Source organism: Salvelinus sp. IW2-2015, linkage group LG18 (assembly GCF_002910315.2).
Source record: "Salvelinus sp. IW2-2015 linkage group LG18, ASM291031v2, whole genome shotgun sequence".
NCBI lineage: Eukaryota > Metazoa > Chordata > Actinopteri > Salmoniformes > Salmonidae > Salvelinus > Salvelinus sp. IW2-2015.
This window is the reverse complement of record NC_036858.1, coordinates 34,863,932-34,886,825: the sequence shown is the minus strand read 5'-3', so window position 1 is coordinate 34,886,825 and position 22,894 is coordinate 34,863,932. Positions and strand designations below refer to the sequence as shown.

The following is a 22,894-nucleotide window of genomic DNA, read 5'->3' as shown; positions in this document are numbered from 1 at the left end:
AGAAACATACAGTATCGTCAGTGTACTAAAATTCAGGGAATACAGTGCATTCGGAATGTATTCAGACCCTCTTCTACATTTTGTTACGTTACAGCCTTATTGTAAAATGGATTAAACCGGGATAAGACAAGCAAAGCCTGCAGGCTATGTGATACAATTAATAAGAAATAGGTAACACAGGTCATTGTAAAGAATAACCTTCTTCTATAACTATGTATTGGTAGAAGAGATTATAGTGTGGACATGTAGGGCCCAAAGCGATGTGTACAGCACATGTTTTGTGGGAACTAACGTCTGGCTGCAGCCAGTACTGTATGTGACAACGAAGAAGCAGTCATGTCAAGACTATAGAACCTGACAAAAGTGTGAGGTGTGGCACAAGAAGCTGCCCAACATACATCGTCCAATGTAACGACCCAAAGTAGTGTCCAGATGTTGCCACACCTCTAGTAGAATGCGCTTTAAGTCCCTCTGGGGGGAGCCTTCCTTGCAGAGGAGTATGCCAAAGAGATAGCTTCAACTATCCAGCGAAATAGTCGTTCTCTGGACAAAGCCTTAGACTGTGCTTGTGTACCAAAGCACACAAACAACTGGTCATAGCGGCGCAGGCTGCTTGTCCGAGAGCGCACGGACAGGGTGTAAAGACACACCTCTTCCTCAGAGCGGAAAGGAGGAGGGAGAACGTAGCCAGATCAATAACCATAGATTTAAAACCAGATGTAATGATCTTAGGCAAATAAGCGGGGTTAGGTGTCAATGTAGCCCTCCACTTGTCCTCCGAGAACACCATGCATGACTGGTGCACGGAGAAGGGCCGCCAGGTCACCCACCCGTTTCGCGGAGGCAAGGGCTAATAGTAGTGCTGTTTTAAACGAGAGGAATTTTTATTCTATTGTGTCTCTATGGTCGGAAGTAGAGTTAGTTAACGCATCCAGAACTGTGACCAAATCCCATCTGGGGAATAGACGTGTAGGCGGGCGCAGACGACAGGTGCCCTTCATAAACCGAGAGGCCAAAATGTGGCTTCCCATCTATACTATCTATTTCAGAGTGGTAAGCCAATATAGCAGCCAAATAGACCTTCAATGTAGAAGGAGAAAGGCCTTTATCAATTAGACTCTGAAGGAAGCTCAGTATGATACCGATACTGCAGTGAAATGGGTCTTCACTATGTGCTTGCAAACACATGCCACCTGTATGTGTAGAGACCTTGTTGAACTAGCCATAGCACTCTGTATAGTCTTTATAACCGCCAGAGCTAACCCGTCACTTAAGACGTTCCCGTTCAGGTACACTACATCTCTAAAAGTATGGGGACACCCCTTCAAATTAGTGGATTCGACTATTTCAGCGACAACAGGTGTATAAAATTGAGCACACAGCCATGCAATCTCCATAGACAAACGTTGGCAGTAAAATGGCCCGTACTGAAGAGCTCAGTGACTTTCAATGTGACACCGTTATAGGATTCCAACATTTACAAGTCAGTTTGTCAAATTTCTGCCCTGCTTGGAGTGGCCCGGTCAACTGTAAGTGCTGTTATTGTGAAGTGGAAACATCTAGGAGCAACAACGGCTCAGCCGACACAGGCTCACAGGGATCGCCGAGTGCTGAAGCACATAAAAATTGTCTGTCCTCAGTAGCAACACTCACTACCGAGTTCCAAACTGCCTCTGGAAGCAATGTCAGCACAAGAGCTGTTCATCGGGAGCTTCATGAAATGGCTTTCCATGGTCAAGCAGCCTGAGATCACCATGCACAACGCCAAGCATCGGCTGGAGTGGTGTAAAGCGCGCCACCATTGGACATTGGAGCAGTGGAAATGTGTTCTCCGGAGTGATGAATCACATTTCACCATCTGGTAGTCCAGCGGATTAATCTGGTTTTGGCAGATGCCAGGAGAACACTACCTGCCCAAATGCATAGTGCCAACTGTACATTTTGGTGGAGGAGGAATAATGGTTTGGGGCTGTTTTTCATGGTTCGGGCTAGGCCCCTTTTTTTTAACCTTTATTTAACTAGGCAAGTCAGTTAAGAACAAATTCTTATTTTTAATGACGGCATAGGAATAGTGGGTTAACTGCCTTGTTCAGGACCAGAACAACAGATTCTTACCTTGTCAGCTCAGGGATTCAATCTTGCAACCTTTCGGTTACAAGTCCAACGCTTTAACCACTAGGCTACCTGCCGCCCCCTTAGTTCCAGTGAAGGGAAATCTCAATGCTACAGCATACAAAAAACGTTCTTCCCACTAACTAGTCGGTATGCATCCTCAGGGAGGCTTCTTTTTATTTTACCCCTTTTTTTCTCCCCAATTTTGTGGTATCCAACTGGTATTTACAGTCCTGTCCCATCGCTGCAACTCCCGTACGGATTCGGGAGAGGCGAAGGTCAAGAGCCGTGCGTCCTCCGAAACACAACCCAACCAAGCCGCACTGCTTCCTGACACAACGCCCGCTTAACCCGGAAGCCAGCCGCACCAAGGCCCGGAGGCATCATCTGTATGACAACCCGCAAGTCTACTGGACCCAGCTGGATACCAGCTGAGAGCATGCTCGGGTTTTGCCAGTAGGATAGGCTGTGGTGACATTGCTGTGTAATGGTTATCAGCCGTGGTGAAATAATCTGCCTGTCTGACTGCTTTGAATAGACGGCGGTGTGTTAACATGCGAAAAGGTAGGTTTTGTAATGATTTGTTCAACAACCTCAAATCTTAGATCGGTCTCATGCCACCGTCTGTTTTTGGCACGAGAAAATATTTCAGATAATGACCCATATTTTTGTATGCTTCCCTCACTGGGCGAATAGATCCTTTTCCTCGGAGGTAGATTATTTCCTGTTCTAGAATAAGGGCCGCTTGAGCTGAAATTGTCGTGGGAGTGACACCAGCGAACCCCTGCGGACTTTGAGCAAACTGCAACCCTTCCGAATTGTATTCAGTACCCAAGGGGGAGCTGCGCATGCGTGTTTCCACACTCAGTCTGCTGGACAGATCTGCTCTTTCTATTAGAGATGGCAGGGCTGTTGTTTGATTGGGAATATCTAACTGGGCTACAGGCAGAGGCTGCTGTGCATTTTAACAATTTTGATTTAGACTGTGTAGGCGAGTCACAGGCAGAGGCTGCTGCATGTCTGGAATTAAACCGTGTGTCTCGGTGAAACCTAACTGTCCCACCCTTATGTTTGGCCTTGGGCTCATGGAATTTTTCTCTAAGGCCATGAAGCTCGTGGCGGATGCTTAGTGTCTGTTGCTTAGTGTCTGTTGCTGCTCAAACTTGTGTGTGATGATCTCCACAATAGGCTCGAAGAGCCCAGATACCGTGACAGAAGCATTCAGCAGCACATTCTTCTGTAGAGAAGTCTGGGGGGGTGGGGGACCCCTACCACTCCTTGTGGTAAGGGTCCTTGCCTTGTCAGAGATCGGAGGGGCAGCCGGCATCTCCTCCTTGTCCTCCTCTGTCACCCTCACTCTTAGCCCCATCATCTGAGCCAGGATTTCCATAGGCATCCTACTGGCTGGCATGGAAGTCTATCAGCTCCCGGTGTTCTGCGTCCTCGAAAGAACCAGCAGGTTGGGGAAGGGCAGAGGTGGAGGCAGAGGCTCTGTCCAGTATTGGAGAGCTGCACCTTGCCCGCTCTTCCGTAAGTTCCCGCGGAGCTATACAGGAGGAGCTGGGTGGTGGAGAGATAGACCAGGTCCACTCGATGGCGGAGGGAAGGCAGAGGAAGCCCGGAGTAGTGGATACAGAAGAAGGGGTCCGTAATATCCACCTCTACGTGGTCTGAGGCATTGGGCGCACTCTCCGTGATAGTCCCTCCCCGACATGAACTCGACGCACTGTTTTATCCTGGCAGGTGACGACACCTCGGCCTGAGGAGAAATAAACAGTTAAAAAACAGAAATCTGAAGGAATCCATCTGATACCCTCACTCAAAGCTTAAGAACACTGTTTGAGTGTGATTGGGATGGCAATTATAAAATAATTACCTCAGAATGTTGTCTCCTGCAAGCGTGACGCGCTAGCTAGAAGGACCGTTAGCAGTGGCTAGAAAGCTAGCTGACTCAGGCTTCTAAACGGACAGATGTCAAAGGAATCTAAAATGTAAAAAAAAATATGTCTTTGTCGCTCGGTCGAAGGCGTAGGATGAAAAAAGTAAAGATGAATTTTCAGATGATAAGAATGGTGGCTTCGATAAACAGCGGTGGCTGAATAAAGCAAGAGTGAGACTCTCTGGCAAGGCAGTGCGTATTATAGCCTCTGGGGTGGGGCAAAATGTCCCAGATTGGCTAATCACTGCCTGTCATGGCCAAGACTGGACTTCGGTGGTTACAAAGTAGAAAATTATTCAGTGGTGCTGTCTGGAGATAGTTTATAGCATAGTACAAACTTGAGTTTGAAATGAAGTAAAACCTGCTAGGTAGGTAGGCAGACAGTAGCTATCTACCTACAGCCATGTCTATCAGGCATGCTTTGGCAAATATTATTTTATAGTAAAACCAGCTTCAGTTTTAGATTTACAATAGTAAATTGTTGTATTATTGTTTCTCTCCAATGTTTGCTAGTAAATTTAGCTAGCAAGCTTGGTGGATATACAATAGTTTGTAATCTTATCTTGCGTCATGCCTATAATTTTGTGAGATTGAAATTGTAACATAGGTAGCTAGTAAAATAATTTACAGTTGTTGATGTTACACATTTGCTAACAAGTTACATACGCGAGGCTTGGTGCATAAGTTAGCAAGTGCCAGGCTAACTAGCTAACCAACTCCAGTCATGTGCTAACGTTTGCTGGTAAACCTAGCTTTAGGTGTCTGGTTGTTGTTAAAAAAAATATATGTTTTTTTATTTTTATATGAGGTCAAATCAGGTCAAAGCGAGAGGCAGAACTTTGCCAGAAATCGGTCTTCTCCAGCAGGCGACGTTGTTTAGTTGATTTATTCATGAGGTTTATTTGATCGAATATAAATTTTGTCATGCTTAGATTGTAACGAGTGCACTGATAAGTAGGAAACGTGATATCCCGGCAACTTTGAAAAAAACATTTTATATCGGAGTTGTCGGAGATGGCTATACATATTCATGACATAAGGCTAGTAGCGTAGCAGATATTTAATACAGGTGGTTGACGTTAACAAGTCAAATAATGAGATGTATCCACCAATCCAAAGAGAGGAAAAGGGGGGAGCTCCGTGCGGCTTTGTGTTAGGGCGGAGAGACAAGTATTGCCGCGTTCAAATGCTTGTCAAACTCTGACATTTCAGATTTGCTAACTAGTTGTAGTCATACAAGTGCCACGTTTAACCAAAATTTGAGGTTAGTTCCGACTAGCACATGAAGGCGGCATAATATCCATAATCTTTGGTATGGTAGTGTACACTTTTGTAAATCCGTCATTACGCACAACCACGTAATACGTTCGCCCAATCAGCTGAAGAGCTTGAACCCCAAGAAAAAGGCAGCAAATATGGCAGGTTTGTGTGCAACCAGGTGGAACTTGCTTTGTTATTACGGCTAAACGTCGGAATATGATTGTTTTATAACGCGGAAACGGGAAGAGGCAACTGCTCGAAATGATTTACTTGATAGTAATTTCCGCATTATCTGGCGCACTCATTACGTTGGTATTACAGTTCTTACTGCTTTACTGGAGAAGCCCCGAGCCAAAAACCGGGACAGTGCAATATGTCAAAGCAGTGCCTGATCCCGCCTTGAAGGATTACTTCAATAACCAACATGCCGAATCAGGTCAACAACAAGACATCGCAGCATCTGCTGCATCCAAACAGCAAGAGGCCATCTCTCCCAGGCAACAGGAAGCAGCTGTCACAAGCAGTAGCCCTAAACAACAACCGCCACCGCATTGTCAAAGCGAGCCACTCCACACCTCCAAACCGGAGACGTGCAATTTTCTAAACGCTATCTTTTTGTTCCTATTCAGAGAACTCCGCGACACTCCTGTCGTTAGGCACTGGCTGACCAAAAAGATCAAGGTGGAGTTCGAGGAGCTATTACAAACCAAGACAGCTGGTCGGCTGTTGGAGGGACTCAGTCTCAGGGATATCTCCCTGGGTAATTCTTTGCCCGTTTTTAAAACGGCCAAACTTATTAATCCAGTGCGTTTAAATGAAGACGGCATGCCCGAGGAACTAAATTTCGACGTGGACCTTGAATATAATGGGGGATTCCATTTAGCAATTGATGTAGACCTTGTTTTTGGGAAGTCAGCCTACCTGTTCGTAAAGATGACGCGTGTGGTTGGAAGACTGAAGCTGCAGTTCACCCGTGTGCCTTTTACGCACTGGTCCTTCACGTTCCTTGAGGACCCATTGATAGACTTTGAGGTGAAGTCACAGTTCGAGGGAAGGCCCTTGCCTCAGCTTACCTCAATCATTGTCAACCAGTTGAAAAGAGTTATCAAGAAGAAACACACCTTGCCAAATTACAAAATCAGGTAAAACTTGCTCAGAAACTACAATTTTATATTTGTTTAGGTCTATGCAAGTCAGTAGGCCTGCTGAGAGATGGTCAAAAATGTGTATCAATATTTCAAGCTAACCTAAGGACTATGGAAAGTGGCCCTCAACAGCCTCACTTCTATTTGTATAGTTACCAAGATCGGTAAGATGCATATTTGGGCTCCAAGTTGGTGATAATACATAGGCCCAGAGCCTTCTATTTAGCTACATTTAAGGCTCTGCTTAGGCCTTTTAGCCTACTGCAACCTTTTAGAAAAAAATTTAGGTTAAAAACTGGCCACCATATTATTGAAAGGTTTAATGACAACAAAACATGCTGTCTTGATGTTTTTTCAACTGTCAGCCAGGGCATACCCACTGTCAGTATGCACACAGTGTGTTAGTTTAAGGTCTTGAGACATGGGACGGCACCTGTTGCAAAGAAAGCCATTGAGGGACATCATGGTTGCAGACCTATGAAAGGATAGGGTTCATCCTTTTTAGACAGAGGAGTGCCCTCCTGTCACTACATTCAGAATGTTTTTAAACAATCACAACCTGGTGTGAAATAGTGACAGTTAAACATTTAGCCAACACTTGTGTGAAACTGAAAGACAAAAGCTTTCTAGTATTTCCCTGTTAGAAACATGAATACATGTGCAGCATCTTTTCACCTCCTCCAATTTATTTATTCTGTCACTTTTTTTTCATGCACCCTTTTGTAGATATTATTTACTGGAAGTGTTCCCCTTCACTCTTGTATTTGGGTGCACTCTCATAAGTAAACAAACATTTTTTTTTTTAGACTAAGCTAGGCCTGGAACTTTTCTGATTTTCTATAAACGTATGTCACATAGCCTAAATGTAAGTTTAACTGATGATATACTGCCTTACTAAATTAGGCTATTATGTTACCGTAGTGTTGTTACACTGTACTACTACAGTAACTTCTCAGGTATAAGAGCAATTTAATGTTAAGTGTTACCTTTTCAACGTGACTAGGCCTTAATGTAGAATAAATCGAGGCCTTTTCAAGTTGCGGGAAACTAATCGATTGAATTATGCTGAAAAGGTAGGGCTTAGCCTATCACCTATAAGTTGCTATGGTTGAGCTTCTTCTAAATGCTTCTAGTGGCTCTGTCAGCTCATCATAAATGCTGTGACAGCACTTTCTGGGCTCAGAATTGGTGGCCCCAATTACATGGCACACTGACCCATGCAGCTGGCTCATGTGTTATGTTTGGAAGGGTCACACTGGTGTGCTGGAACTGCAGCGATAGCCGCATTGGAATGTAAAACCTCTATACATTCAGTCTCCTGTACAGCGTGATTAACATTATTCCTGTATCATTCATTTGCTTGGATTGTTAGCTTTTTGCTGGAATACTGCTATTCTATCTTGTTGCCTGTTCTACCCTTTGAAGTGAAATGCACTTCACATCCTGGGTAGGTTGTTTGCAGGTGCGTTGGAGATTCACTAGAATGTAGCAAGCCAAAATCACTTTTTTAGTTTGCTATTAGCCTAATATGATTTATTTCAAGATGTAGTCTTTGCGTGTGAGTTTTCTTTTGGGCAAATCCACGCTAACAGAGGGATGCACAGTTCGGTAACAGAATGACAGTACCAACAGCATAAACCGTCATTCTGTTACCAGTCTTTGCATCTGCACTGTTCTGCAAGTAAATGTGTTTTTGTAAAAATTTTGTATGGTTTGTTGAAATTTGCAATAATTAATTTTTGTTTGACATACATTTTAAAGTGAAAAATCAGAGAAACTTTGCATCTGCACTGTTCTTCAAGTAGTGCTGAGCGATTACCTGAAATTTCGGTTATTTTTTGTAATTCTTTTAAACAATTAGTTGACCAACATTGTTTATTATTTGAATTCCGCTTTGTTTTTTTTCTTTCTGTGAGCTCAATGTGCACATTGCACAGTTTCTCTAGAGATAAATCAGGTCCTGTCTGAACTGTTTGATGTTGTAGTTAACAGGCCAATATTCTACATAGTTTAGCACATAAAACATGGTAATTAACTACAATGACTAGGGCTGGGCGTTTATGACGAGATATAGATATATATATATATATCGTGTAACAATAGAGCATAATATGAAAAGATAGACGTTTTTCTATCGTTTATTCCGTTGTCGTAAATCACACTTTTTACGCCAATATTTTTCGTCAATTGGACGATGCTTTGTGTTCTTGAAATTTGCAACACAAACAAACATGGAGGAGAGTGAACATGACACAGAGCACGGAGACACGGAGCTCGTACCTAAAAGAGGGGCTACTTCGGTGGCATGGACGTGGTTTGGGTAGGGCTGGGCGATATGGCAAATAAATTATCACGGTATCTATATATTTTTTTCATTCGATAACGATAATTATCACGATATTAATCAAATAATGTTTAAAAGGTGCATATCTGCTTCAGACTCAAGAATGCCTAATGCCTAAACAAACCACTAGGCAGAGCGTTGGGCCAGTAACCGAAAGGTTGCTAGATCGAACCCCCGAGCTGACAAGGCAGCTGATAATAGCAATGCATAATAGTATTTGTGATGCTTTTGTCTTTTCAATGTTTGCTCGTAGGGCATAACGCTGTCAACACTGTCAGTGTTGACTGCTTCGGGAAAACATCCCTAGATTGGCTGGTACTTGAGGGGCGTTTATCAATACCGTGGCGCAAACTCAAACTTCCTGCATGTTCCAAAGAGTGATTTTGCTTCAGATGTTGAAAAAGGTTTGTCGTATTACCAGACTTCGTAGCCACCTGTCTACAGCACAATTTGCACCGAACATTAGTCTGCTCTTTGTCGGACTTCAAAAAGCCAAACCACTTCCAAATTACTGAAACAGTTTATCCCTTTTTATCAATTTCTTCGTTGGAAGCTGCTCCTTCTCCATGGCTATCACTGCCACTGTTTTCGCTTACATCACTCATTTTTCGTGGTTAATAGTGGCTACTCCATCACTTGAGGTGTTAAGTGGTTTTTAGTGAGCGTATACCTCTCCACGTGCATATTGTCACTTCTCCGCACATTCCTGCTGCGTCAGAGGTGAAATGGACTGCTGTACCTAATTATTCTATATCGACATTATCGAAAATTAATCATTTTTTTAATATCGATATTGAGGGAAGTATTTACCTCGATTTATTGCCCAGCCCTAGGTTTGGGTATGAAAAGTCTGACACAGACCTGAAAACCGTCCTCTGCTAAATATGCCGCAGGCCAGAGTCCCGACAACAAGCTCAAACACGACTAACCTCTTTTACCACCTACGCAAGAATCATGTGAAACAGTATGGAGAGAGTCTACGGATGAGACCCAAACAAGTACAGTCGAGTGCTCAAAACAAACCCCTGACTCAGACGTTGCAAGAGGTTTTTGCCCGCGGCACACCATATGGCAAAGAATCACGAAGACGGAAGGAGAGAACAGCTGCCGTTACAACTTACATCTGCAGAGACATGGCCCCAATTTACATGGTCGAGAAACGGGAGTTTCTTGAGTTGGTGCTAACAGTCGACCCAAGGTACCAAATGCAAATTGATATGTGACACGTAATTAATGCCAAAATAACAGGCAAGCCACCAAAAATATATATATTTTAGGCCTATACAGTGGGGCAAAAAAGTATTTAGTCAGCCACCAATTGTGCAAGTTCTCCCACTTAATTTTTTTTTTTACAGGCCTCATCTTTTTAAGTGGGAGAACTTGCACAATTGGTGGCTGACTAAATACTTTTTTGCCCCACTGTATTTATTTTATTTGCAACTATAGTTGAAGTGTTTTCTATTTACTTATTTCTTTTTAGATTTTATACATATTTTATTTTGTTACATGCTTAACTGAAAAATTGCACAAAGGTTCTAAATAAAAGGAGAAATAATCAAATATAAGTAAGTACCTTTTATTTGTTGAGTATAATTCAAAATGTAATAAGAAATAGACCTTTACATGTGGTCATTTTACATAAACTATTTATTAATTGAATTTACAGAAAATGTGCTATATCGTGATATGTATCATTATCGGGATATGAAATGACCTGTATCGGGATATGAGATTTTGGCCATATCGCCCAGCCCTAACAATGACCATGATCCATTTCACTTCTTCTTGTCTGGTCTGTGCTTCTTTTATGCCTGCTACAAAAGAGGCAGAAGAATGCACGATCGTGAGGGGATATAGGGCAGCGCACAATTGGCCCAGCGTCATCCTGGTTAGGGTTTGGCCGGGGTAGGCCGTCATTGTAAATAAGAATTTGTTCTTAGCCGACTTGCCTAGTTAAATAAATATAGAGAGCAGCTGTTGCTTTGCGAGATATCTCTACCTGAAAAGACATGATTTGAAGTGATTCATCGTTGGTATTCAGCATTCAGAAAGGTATGCCTTATTTACTTTGAAGAACTACAAAATATACTTTTTGTCAGAAAGCATAGGCAGCTCTATAGAGATGAGATGATGACTTGGAATAAAATAATAGTCATCAAATAAAACGCATGTAATATACACAACTGAAATAATTTTAGTAAAGTAATGTGAATAAATGGCTAATAAGTGATAAGCAGTAATGGGCAGTCACTACCATCATGGGAATTATATTAATGGTTTTGTTCTGTGTTACAGCATTCAACTCAAATGATTGAAGTCGAAAAGCCTGATAATTAAAAAATAATAATCGAACCAAAACTGAACCAACCTCAAAAAGCAGTAATCGCTCAGCACTATCTTCAAGGAAATGTTTTAAAAAAAATTCAAATTCAGTGGATATTGTTAAGTCAGCCTTGTGCATGGAGTTGTATGGTTTGCTTAATTTTGCAATCATTGGTTTTTGTTTGGCATACATTTTAAAGTAAAAATTTGGAGTCTCTGCATCACTGTGTTACTGTGGAATTGCCCTTTTTCTGAATGCGTAGTTGTGATTGTTCTACCTGGCTGTTGCTTTAAAAATGTTTTTAAATATACACTGCTCAAAAAAATAAAGGGAACACTAAAATAACACATCCTAGATCTGAATGAATTAAATATTCTTATTAAATACTGTTTTCTTTACATAGTTGAATGTGCTGACAACAAAATCACACAAATTATCAATGGAAATCAAATTTATCAACCCATGGAGGTCTGGATTTGGAGTCACACTCAAATTAAAGTGGAAAACCACACTACAGGCTGATCCAACTTTGATGTAATGTCCTTAAAACAAGTCAAAATGAGGCTCAGTAGTGTGTGTGGCCTCCACGTGCCTGTATGACCTCCCTACAACGTGGGCATGCTCCTGATGAGGTGGCGGATGGTCTCCTGAGGGATCTCCTCCCAGACCTGGACTAAAGCATCCCGCAACTCCTGGACAGTCTGTGGTGCAACGGCGTTGGTGATGGAGCGAGACATGATTTCCCAGATGTGCTCAATTGGATTCAGGTCTGGGAACGGGCGGGCAGTCAATAGCATCAATGCTTCCTCTTGCAGGAACTGCTGACACACTCCAGCCACATGAGGTCTAGCATTGTCTTGCATTAGGAGGAACCCAGGGCCAACCGCACCAGCATATGGTCTCACAAGGGGTCTGAGGATCTCATCTCGTACCTAATGGCATCAGGCTACCTCTGGCGAGCACATGGAGGGCTGTGCGGCCCCACAAAGAAATGCCACCCCACACCATGACTGACCCGCCGCAAACCGGTCATGCTGGAGATGTTGCAGGCAGCAGAACGGTCTCCACGGCGTCTCCAGACTCTGTCACGTCTGTCACGTGCTCAGTGTGAACCTGCTTCATCTGTGAAGAGCACAGGGCGCCAGTGGCGAATTTGCCAATTTTGGTGTTCTCTGGCAAATGCCAAATGTCCTGCACGGTGTTGGGCTGTAAGCACAACCCCCACCTGTGGACGTCGGGCCCTCATACACCCTCATGGAGTCTGTTTCTGACCGTTTGAGCAGACACATGCACATTTGTGGCCTGCTGGAGGTCATTTTGCAGGGCTCTGGCAGTGCTCCTCCTGCTCCTTGCACAAAGCGGAGGTAGCGTCCTGCTGCTGGGTTGTTGCCCTCCTACGGCCTCCTCCACGTTCCTGATGTACTGGCCTGTCTCCTGGTAGCGCCTCCATGCTCTGGACACTACGCTGACAGACACAGCAAACCTTCTTGCCACAGCTCGCATTGATGTGCCATCCTGGATGAGCTGCACTACCTGAGCCACTTGTGTGGGTGTAGACTCCGTCTCATGCTACCACTAGAGTGAAAGCACCGCCAGCATTCAAAAGTGACCAAAACATCAGCCAGAAGCATAGGAACTGAGAAGTGGTCTGTGGTCACCACCTGCAGAACCACTCCTTTATTGGGGGTGTCTTGCTAATTGCCTATATTTTCACCTTTTTGTCTATTCCATTTGCACAACAGCATTGAAATGTATTGTCAATCAGTGTTGCTTCCTAAGTGGACAGTTTGATTTCACAGAAGTGTGATTGACTTGGAGTTACATTGTGTTGTTTAAGTGTTCCCTTTATTTTTTTGAGCAGTGTATATATTTTTGCCCTTTTTCTCACCAATTCTGTGATATCCAATTGGTAATTACATTCTTGTCCCATCACTGCAACTCCCCTACGGACTCGGGAGAGGCTAAGGTTGAGAGTCATGCGTCCGCCGAAACACAACCCTGCCAAGCCGCACTGCTTCTTGACACACTGCTCACTTAACCCGGAAGCCAGCTGCACCAATGTGTTGGAGGAAACACTGGCCAGCTGGTGACCGAAGTCAGCTTGCAGGCGCCCGGCCCGCAACGAGTCGCTAGAGCGCGATGGGACAAGGAAATCCTAGCCGGTCAAACCCTCCCTTAACCTGGATGATGCTGGGTCAATTGTGACACAGCCTGGGAACAAACCGGGGTCTGTAGTGACGCCTCAAGCACTGCGATGCAGTGCCTTAGACTACTGTGCCACTTGGGAGGCCCCTGGCTGTTGATTTTTACATGTTTTATTTGATATCAACATTTTTAACACTAATGTAGCAAATAGTCCCTACAAAACCAGCTTTTCTCATTGATTTAGATTACACTTAACTAATTAGGTGAGATTAATCAGGTAATTATTGCTGTTTAAATGCCAGAGAATGTGAGTAGGCACATTGTTTCACTTGAAAATCAATGAAACGCTGGCTTGTGTCCGTTCATTTTGTCAGACTTTCCTTATATCCACCATGTACTGTGTGGGCTGCAGAGCAGGCAAACAATGGTTTGGTTGTTTTGTGAGAACAACAACTAAATGTAACTTTTAATGTTCCTCTGTGTGGCCACAGACATATTTTGGCATGGTATAGCCACTTCTTGTGAAAGATCTGGTTCGGCTCATGTGTGGGAGCTAACTGTTAATTGTAGACTAAATGCACCAATCTGGAGGAGTTGCCTAAAAGGGTGCATGTGTCTGAGGTGCCCATGATAAGGACTGACTGAGCAAGCTAGGGTTCTGAGGTGATGTAATATAAAACAGCCTTTGAGGACAGAGCAGTGGACATTTAGGATTTGCTGAATGTCACAGATGGCAGAACTCTGGGCCAGACGGTTTACCAGGATTTGTACTCAAAGCATGCGCAGACCAACTGGCAAGTGTCTTCACTGACATTTTCAAACTCTCCTGTAATACCTACATCTTTCAAACAGACCACCATAGTCCCTGTGCCCAAGAAAGCGAAGGTAACCTGCCTAAGTGATTACCGCCCATAGCACTCATGTCACTAGCCATGAAGTGCTTTGAAAGGCTGGTCATGGCTCACATCAACACCATCATGCCGGAAACCCTAGACCTACTCCAATTCGCATACCGCCCCAACTGATCCACAGATGATGCAATCTCACTCCACACTGCCTTTTCCCATCTGGACAAAAGGAACACCTTTCTGAGAATGCTGTTCATTGACTACAGTTCAGTGCTCAACACCATAGTACATAGCGCATCACTAAGCTAAGGACCCTGGCGCTAAACACCTCCCTCTGCAACTGGATCCTGGATTTCCTGATGGGCTGTCCCCAGGTGGTAAAGGTAGGCAACAACACTGCCACACTGATCCTCAACACTGGGCCCCCTCAGGGGACTAAGCATGCACCCCTACTCTACTCCCTGTTCACCCACGACTGCGTGGCCAAGCATGACTTCAACACCATCATTAAGTTTGCTGACGACACACAGTGGTAGGCCTGATCACCGACAACGACGAGCCAGCCTATAGGAAGGAGGTCAGAGACAAGAACTTCTCCCTCAATGTGAGCAACACAAAGGAGTTGATCGTGGACTAAAGGAAAAGGAGGGCCGATTAACATCGACGGGGCTGAATTTGAGCAGGTCGAGAGTTTTAAGTTCCTTGGTGTCCACATCACCAACAAACAATCATGGTCTTAACACACCAAGACAGTTGTAAAGAGGGCATGGGTCCCCAGATCCTCAAAAATCTCTACAACTGCACCATCGAGAGCATCCTGACCGGTCTAGGACCAAAAGGCTCATTAACAGCTTCTACCCCCAAGACATAAGACTGCTGAACAATTAATAAAATGGCCACCCTGACTCTTTACATTGACCTGTTCTGCCAGGTAAGGGGCCAATCACTTGGTGGATCAGATCAGAGTAAAATGCACTAAGCCATTCACCCTGTTCCCATCCTTATCTGGGAGTGGACAGGACAGACCAGATTGGCATAATTTTTTTGTAAGCTTGGGCTTACCGTGCGTCATTCCTTTTTAATTGTCATGACTTTGGTTGGTTGTCGGATTGACTCTACAATATGACTTGTATGTCATGTGTGAAATTCAGAAATTATTTTAGTTTGAGATGTCCTGGACCATCAGTAATGGGTGAAGCCTCATGGCGTTGGGGCCATTACGGCATCAAACAACCCCCATCTCTCACTTATCCACTGTCAGCTGGGTTGTTTGTTTCATAATTGCTCTCCAGACATCTGTTATTCCTTCACTTTAACGTCTAACCTCTATCGCTCTCTCTTTGAGCTCTTTGACTCTACATGCTGGGGGAGGGACACAGCTGGACACAGCACAGTTTTACATGTAGGTAGCCACTTTTAATGGACCCTCTTCTCCTCTGCTCCACTCTGGATAACCTGGGACTTCAGACACTTCATTGATTGCGCTGTCATTGTTATTTAGCTGTTCTATTGGATCTCAGAGAGGGAGAAAAGAGGTTTATAAAACAATGAAGCTAGAAGTACTACTACAGCCTCTAACCAGAGAGCCACCATTTTGTACTTCATACAGGAAAAATGGCCATGCCCTCTCCCACCAATCTCCCCTTATGTCCAACCTCTGTCAATAGAACAAAATCTTGTATAAGTGTGTGTTAGTGACTGGTGCTCAGCGTGGGGTGACCACATTTAAAATACCCAAATGAGGGAGAACAGGATTTTGTGGGACAGTGTAGCCTACATGAATAATTTCTTTGGGCCAGCACCCCCCAACACACACACATCCCCTTTAACTAAAGCGCACCTAGCCTACTCTTGCCTCATGCCAAATTTGGTGATGCAGAAAACGAGAGACCACATGTATAGCTGTTTTCTGAAAATTTGGAATATGTGGCCCAAAAACATTTTCTGGTTGGTTTCAGGGAATGTAAAACAGGTAAGAAGTGAGACTTAAAACGGGATTGAGTGAAGTAGAAGCAAATATGTTGAATGAGCAAACCCCACTATTTTGATAATTACCTTTTATGCTTCAGTCTAATACGGCGATTTACATACTTTGGTAGCTCTTTGTTAAAAGCACGCTTTTTGTAAGTACTTAACTGTCCAATTTTCTCCAAATTTAGATGGAATTCAGCCCGAAAGGATTTGACAAATGTGACAGGCCAATGTCATATCTCAACCAATGTCTCATCTTGCGCTGTGCATAATATCAGATCCCAACAATGATTGGAGAAGTGTTTAACATCACCAGTACCACATCCTTATGATATATCTCGTCATAAGCGCAACGTGACTGCAAAAGTACAGGTTGGAATGTGTATTTTCCTCGAATGAAGAGGAAGTCTGAGTGAAATACGTGATAAATTGACCTTTTTTTGTAAATTAGTGCTGTTAATTTTTTGATAAAATGTGGGACACAATTGTTTGGTTGTGGGACAAAATGCAGGACTTTCCTGCACAATCCGGGACATGTGGTCAGGGTAGGGCTGTGACTGTCATGGGATTTTGGATGACACTAATGTATGTTTTCTCCTCTCCTCCGCTCCTGACTGTATGTGCAATGTGTGTTGCAGCTGCAATGTGGGGGGTGTTGCCTAGGCAACCGACAAATCCTTTGCTCAAACCCCGCTGGTCATCATTAGCTTCCATAGCCACAAAGTCCAAAATGATGGCTGAACCCTGCCCATTTCTACAATTTCTCTAGTTAAAATGTGATTTAAAACCTAACCCTAAACCATAACCACACTGCTAACCTTAAGCCAACACCTTGCTTGTTGTAGCAAGGACCAACAAAGTTTCATCACGTTGTTAAGAGTCCATATTACCTCAGAAACTGACAAAACTGCACGAATGCCCGGCCGTCCCGTCTTCAGTCAGCTGCTCATTGCACCAAAAAATCGTAAAACAAAAATTCTAAATAGTTATGTCAGTTATTTTATTTTCATTACGGTCTTCATCAGTTATACGGTAATTGTGCTAGCCCAAGGTTAGGGTTCTAATCAATAATGCTTTTAAATGCTTTGTTTGCTAATGTGTTGAAAAGGAGCTCTGTAGTTCTACACACGAAGCCCACTGCAATGGATGTTGTTCGTGACATCCTGATAATGAATAACATCATCGATTCCTTTTGCTCGAAATGTGGATATGTTCTTTTTTTACAAGATGCCTGACCAGTTTTCTTTACTTTCTAAAGTGATAGGATAACTCACTGTCTGTTAAATATGGATCTGCGCAATCTGTTTCAGCTCAATGTTTTCAAGATTTCTATCTAACATCTTATGATTTCACTGTTGCTAGGGCACCGGGCATAACAATGGGTACTATAATTTCCTCGTAGCTGAGGGAAGGCGACAACAGGAAAAAGTACATTTGTCTCAGAGTACAGTAATAATTTAAGGAGCATGCATGTGATTTCAGTTCTATTTTGATTGAAGTAGTAGAAAATGCTATGCTACTCTCTTTAGCACACACACACACTACAAGTTTATGATGACACACATGTGCTCCCTGATCCTGTTAGGGCATTGAGCAGTGGGGGTGTTACACAGGTGGTGTTGAATCCATTTTCATAACATAAATAATTGCTGTTATTTTCACCACATGGGCCATCGGCATGTTTTCCAGACATATGCTTCTTCTCATTTTGAGACTGATACCTTTACAAAAAATGTTCCTAGGTAGAGTAAGGATTTTCAGTCTGCTTTGCTCAGTAATGTAGTTTTCATACATTATTTAAGAGACTCCCAATGTGTTTGGCTATTCCATCAGATTGTTGCATTTTACTGGTCACCTCTGCTTATCATTCCCTCTCACCTAGCATCCCTCATACAGTCATTTTAGGATTATTGCCTGAAACATCTGTCTGGCTGCATTTTATCCAGTCCTCCCAAAATAGACTTTAATCCTCACTCATCACACCAGGACGATTAAACTGAGTTTTGCAGATCTTTATTGGGCAACCAAGGCAGTTCCAATTTGATTCATCACGTGCTCCGTAAACAACAACGGGTGTAGACTAACAGTGAAATGCTTACTTATGGGTCCTTATCCAACAATGCAGAGTTAAAGATAAGATAAATACTTATAGGGTCACACTTTATTTTGTGTGACCTAAATATAGGGTCACACTTTATTTTGATAGTCCAGATTTTCTATCTGTAGATGCTCTACAGATGGTCATACTATCTGTTGATAAGCAACTGCTTGCTAAGAGTAGGCTTAGGTTTAGAGTAAGGGTTAGTAGATGGTCCATCTGTAGATAGTCCATGCTCTACAGATGGACTATCCAAATAAGGTGTTACCAAAAGTAGAAATAGTGACACAAGGAATAAATACACAATGACTAACAAATAGCAATAAATAGTCAAAATAACCTGGCTATATACAGGGAGTACCACTACCGAGTTGATGTGCAGGGGTACGAGGTAATTGAGGTAGCTATGTACATATAGGTGGGTTAAAGTGACTAGGTAACAGGATAGATAATAGACAGTAGCAGCAGTGTATGGTGTGTGTGGTGTCAGTATGCATGTGTGTGAATGTTGTGTGTGGGTGTATGTAGTGCGTGTGTGTGGGTAGAGTCCAGTGTGTGTGCAAAAAAGGATCAATGTAGGTAGTCCGGGTAGCTATTTGATTAGCTATTTAGCAGTCTTGTTTAGAAGTCATATGGCTTGGGGGTAGAAGCTGTTTAGGGTCCAGGTTTTGCCCACTGGGGAACGTTTAGATTAAAATGTTGATAAACACTGAACAAAAATATAAACGCACCATGTAAAGTGTTGGTCCCATGTTTCATGAGCTGAAATAAAAGATGCCTGAAATTTGTCATACGCACAAAAAGCATATTTCTCTCAATTTGGGGAACAAATTTGTTTACATCCCTGTTAGTGAATATTTCGCCATTGCCAAGATAATCCACCCACCTGACATGTGTGGCATATCAAGAAGCTGATTAAACAGCATGATCATTACACAGGTGCACCTTGTGCTGGGGACAGTAAAAGGCCACTCTAAAATATGCAGTTGTCACTCAACACAATGCCACACATGTTTTGATGGAGCGTGCAATTGGCATGCTGACTGCAGGAATGTCCATCAGAGCTGTTGCCAGATAATTCAATGTTAGTTTCTCTACCATAAGCCGCCTCTAACAATTTTTGAGAATTTGGCAGTACGGCCAACCGGCCTCACAACCGCAGACCAAGTGTAACTACGCCAGCCTAGGGTCTCCACATCCGGCTTCTTCACCTGCAGTATCGTCTGAGACCAGGTGCAGCTGATGAAACTGTGGGTTTGCACAACAGAATATCTGCATAAACTGTCAGAAACCTTCTCAGGGAAACTCATCTGTGTGCTTGTCATCCTCACCAGGGTGTTGACCTGACTTCAGTTTGGTGTCGTAACCGACTAGAGTGGGAAAATTCTCACCTTTGATGGACATTGGCACGCTGGAGAAGTGTGCGCTTCATGGAGGAATTCTGGTTTCAACTGTACCAGGCAGGATGTATGGCATTGTTTGGGTGAGTGACTTGCTGATGACCATGTTAACAGAGTGCCCCGTGGTGGGGTTATGGCATAAGCTACGGACATCAAAAACCATTGCATTTTATCAATGGCAATTTGAATGCACAGAGATACCGTGACGAGATCCTGAGGCCCATTGCTGTGCCATTCATCCGCCGCCATCACCTCATGTTTCAACATGATAATGCACATCCCCATGTCAGAAGGATCTGTACACAATTCCTGGAAGCTGAAAATGTCCTTGTTCTTCCATGGCCTACATGTCACCCATTGAGCATGTTTGGGATGCTCTGGATCGACGTATGACATTGTTTTCCAGTTCCCGCCAATATCCATCAACTTCACACAACCATTTAAAGAGGAGTGGGTCAACATTCCACAGGCCACAATCAACAACCTGATCAACTCTATGCGAAGGAGATGTTGCTCTGTATGAGGCAAATGGTGGTCACACCAGATACTGACTGGTTTAATGAGCCACGCCCCTACCTTACTTTTAAAAAGAATCTGTGACCAACAGATGCATATCTGTATTCCCAGTCATGTGAAATCCATTGATTTAGGGCCTTATTTATTTATTTGAATTGACAAATTTCCTTATATTAACTGTAACTTTTGTTCAGTGTAGTTAGTTTTTTACTGCTGTATGTACGGGAAACGCATGGTATAGATTGTCCAACAAAATGCTTACTTGCAGGTTCCTTATCGACAATGCAACAACAATAAGAAATAATACAAGATAAGAATACGACCATAAAGTTAATTGCATTAGAATATGTTTTTTTAGCATAAGTATAATACAGGAAGGTACAATTTATAGTCTAGTCTAATATTTACACATGTATTGGGGATGGGGGGGGCAAGTGTATAAATTGAGCAAAATATTAAGATTCTGGTAGCAGCAGTTGTGGTGTATCTGTCTGTGTGGGTGTGTGCATGTGTGCTAAGGTTTGGAGAATCAGCAGGTGGTCAGTCCAGTTCAAGTGTTCAGCACTCTAATGGATTGTAGATAGATGCTGTATCTGAGCCTATTGGTATCAGACCTCATGCTCCGATAGCATCTGCCTGACAGTAAGGGAGAGAACAGCTCGTGTGTGGGGTCCTTGATGAGGCTGCATGCCTTCCTCAGGCACTGTTTCGAGTAGATGTCCTAGATGGGTGGGAGCACGGTATGTCAACTATGGCTGTATCCGAGTAAAAAAATACAATAAGAGTCGTCTGTTCTTCTGACGAATCGATTGGTTGAAATTTTAAAACGTGTATTTTTTCATGTTATAGGCAAGCCCTATGTTTTGATTAAATACACTGTATGTAGGCTACTGAGCTTGTCTGATGCTTTAAGCACTGCGCTTAAAATGAAGACACAGATCAATATAGCCTAACTAGAAGAAGAAAAACCTGTTCCCGGCCCTTCTCCTCCCGCTGCCCTCTGCTGCTGGCCTTCGCAGATTCTGCCATTATCCTCCTGAAGTTGCCGGTAATAAGCTACACCAGCGTTCGGCAACCTTTTCCAGTTGGAGTGCCAATTTATCATACCATTTCTACTGATCTGCATGCAAGTTAATTTATTCCTTTATAATAATGTCTTATCTCAAAATCAATGTCATGTGGTTAATCAAAATTATATCTAAATGAAAATGATTCAAATCTAAAAGTAACATCTATTGCCATATAAAAATAGCCTATAAAGCCAACAAATAAAAACGTTGAAGGTAGAAAATATCCTGATAAATATCTTGTAATTCACATTGGCTACTCATGAAACTTTTAAATATTGTGTCAACTATTGTATTAACTTGGTCCGGCCCGAAGCTCGTGCTAGGAAACTTGCAACATTGTATAAAATATTCTGGACCCTCAGAGTTTCCGGAGCAAGTGAGCTCGGGACAGACACACAGCTGTAGGCTATTTTGCGCAAGAAAATCTGGTAGACCTACACTATATATACAAAAGTATGTGGACACCCCTTCAAATTAGTGGATTCGGCTATTTCAGCCTCACCTGTTGCTGACAGGTGTATAAAATTGAGCACACAGCCATGCAATCTCCATAGACAAACGTAGGCAGTAGAATGGCCTTAATGAAGAGCTCAGTGACTTTCAACGTGGCACCAGCATAGGATGCCACATTTCCAACAAGTCAGTCAAATTTCTGCCCTGCTAGAGCTGCCTCTGTCAACTGTAAATGCTGTTATTGTGAAGTGGAAACGTCTGGGAGGAACAAAGGCTCAGCCGCAAAGTGGTAGGCCACACAAATTCACAGAACGGCACCGCCGTGTGCTGTAGCGCGTAACAAGCGTCTGTCCTCGGTCCAAACTGCATCTGGAGTTTCATGAAATGGGTTTCCATGGCCGAGCAGCCACACACAAGCTTAAGATCAACATGCGCAATGCCAAGCGTCGGCTGGACTGGTGCAACGCTCGCCGCCATTGGAGCAGGGGACACGAATTCTCTGGAGTGATGAATCACGCTTCACCATCTGGCAGTCTGACGGATGAATTTGGGTTTGGTGGATGCCAGGAAAACGCTACCTGCCGAATGCATAGTGCCAACTGTAAAGTTTGGTGGAGGAGAAATAATGGTCTGGGGCTGTTTTTCATGTTTCGGGTTAGGCCCCTTAGTTCCAGTGAAGGGAAATCTTAATGCTACAGCATACAATGACATTCTAGACTATTCTGTGCTTCAACTTTGTGGTAAAAGAAGTGGCACTCCTAGTGGCCGAGGACTTTAATGCAGGCAAACTTAAATCAGTTTTCCCAAATTTTTACAAGCATGTCACATTTGCAACCAGGGGAAAAAAAATTCTAGACCACCTTTACTCCACACACAGAGATGCAATCAAAGCTCTCCCCCACCCTCCATTTGGCAAATCTGACCATAATTCTATCCTCCTGATTCCTGCTTACAAGCAAAAACTAAAGCAGGAAGTACCAGTGACTCGCTCAATACGGAAGTGGTCAGATGACGCGGATGCTACACTACATGACTCTCTTGCTAGCACAGACTGGAATATGTTCCGGGATTCATCCGATGGCATTGAGGAATACACCCCCTCAGTCATCGACTTCTCAATAAGTGCATCGATGACGTCGTCCCCACAGTGATTGTACGTACATATCCCAACCAGAAGCCATGGATTACAGGCAACGTCCGCATCGAGCTAAAGGGTAGAGCCTCCGTTTTCAAGGAGCAGGAGACTAATCCGGACGCTAATAAAAAATCC

At 43.3% G+C, this 22,894-nt stretch overlaps 1 protein-coding gene across 1 annotated transcript in view; it reads left to right on the top strand.

The window, feature by feature from the left end:
• Positions 1-5,199: 5,199 nt before the first annotated feature.
• LOC111978702 (PDZ domain-containing protein 8-like) overlaps positions 5,200-22,894 on the top strand; it is a 65,233-nt gene continuing 47,538 nt past the window's right edge. The window contains exon 1 of the mRNA XM_024008913.3: positions 5,200-6,453. Coding sequence (XP_023864681.1) covers positions 5,573-6,453 — 881 coding nt within the window. The 5' untranslated portion in view covers positions 5,200-5,572. The remainder of the gene's footprint in view (positions 6,454-22,894) is intronic.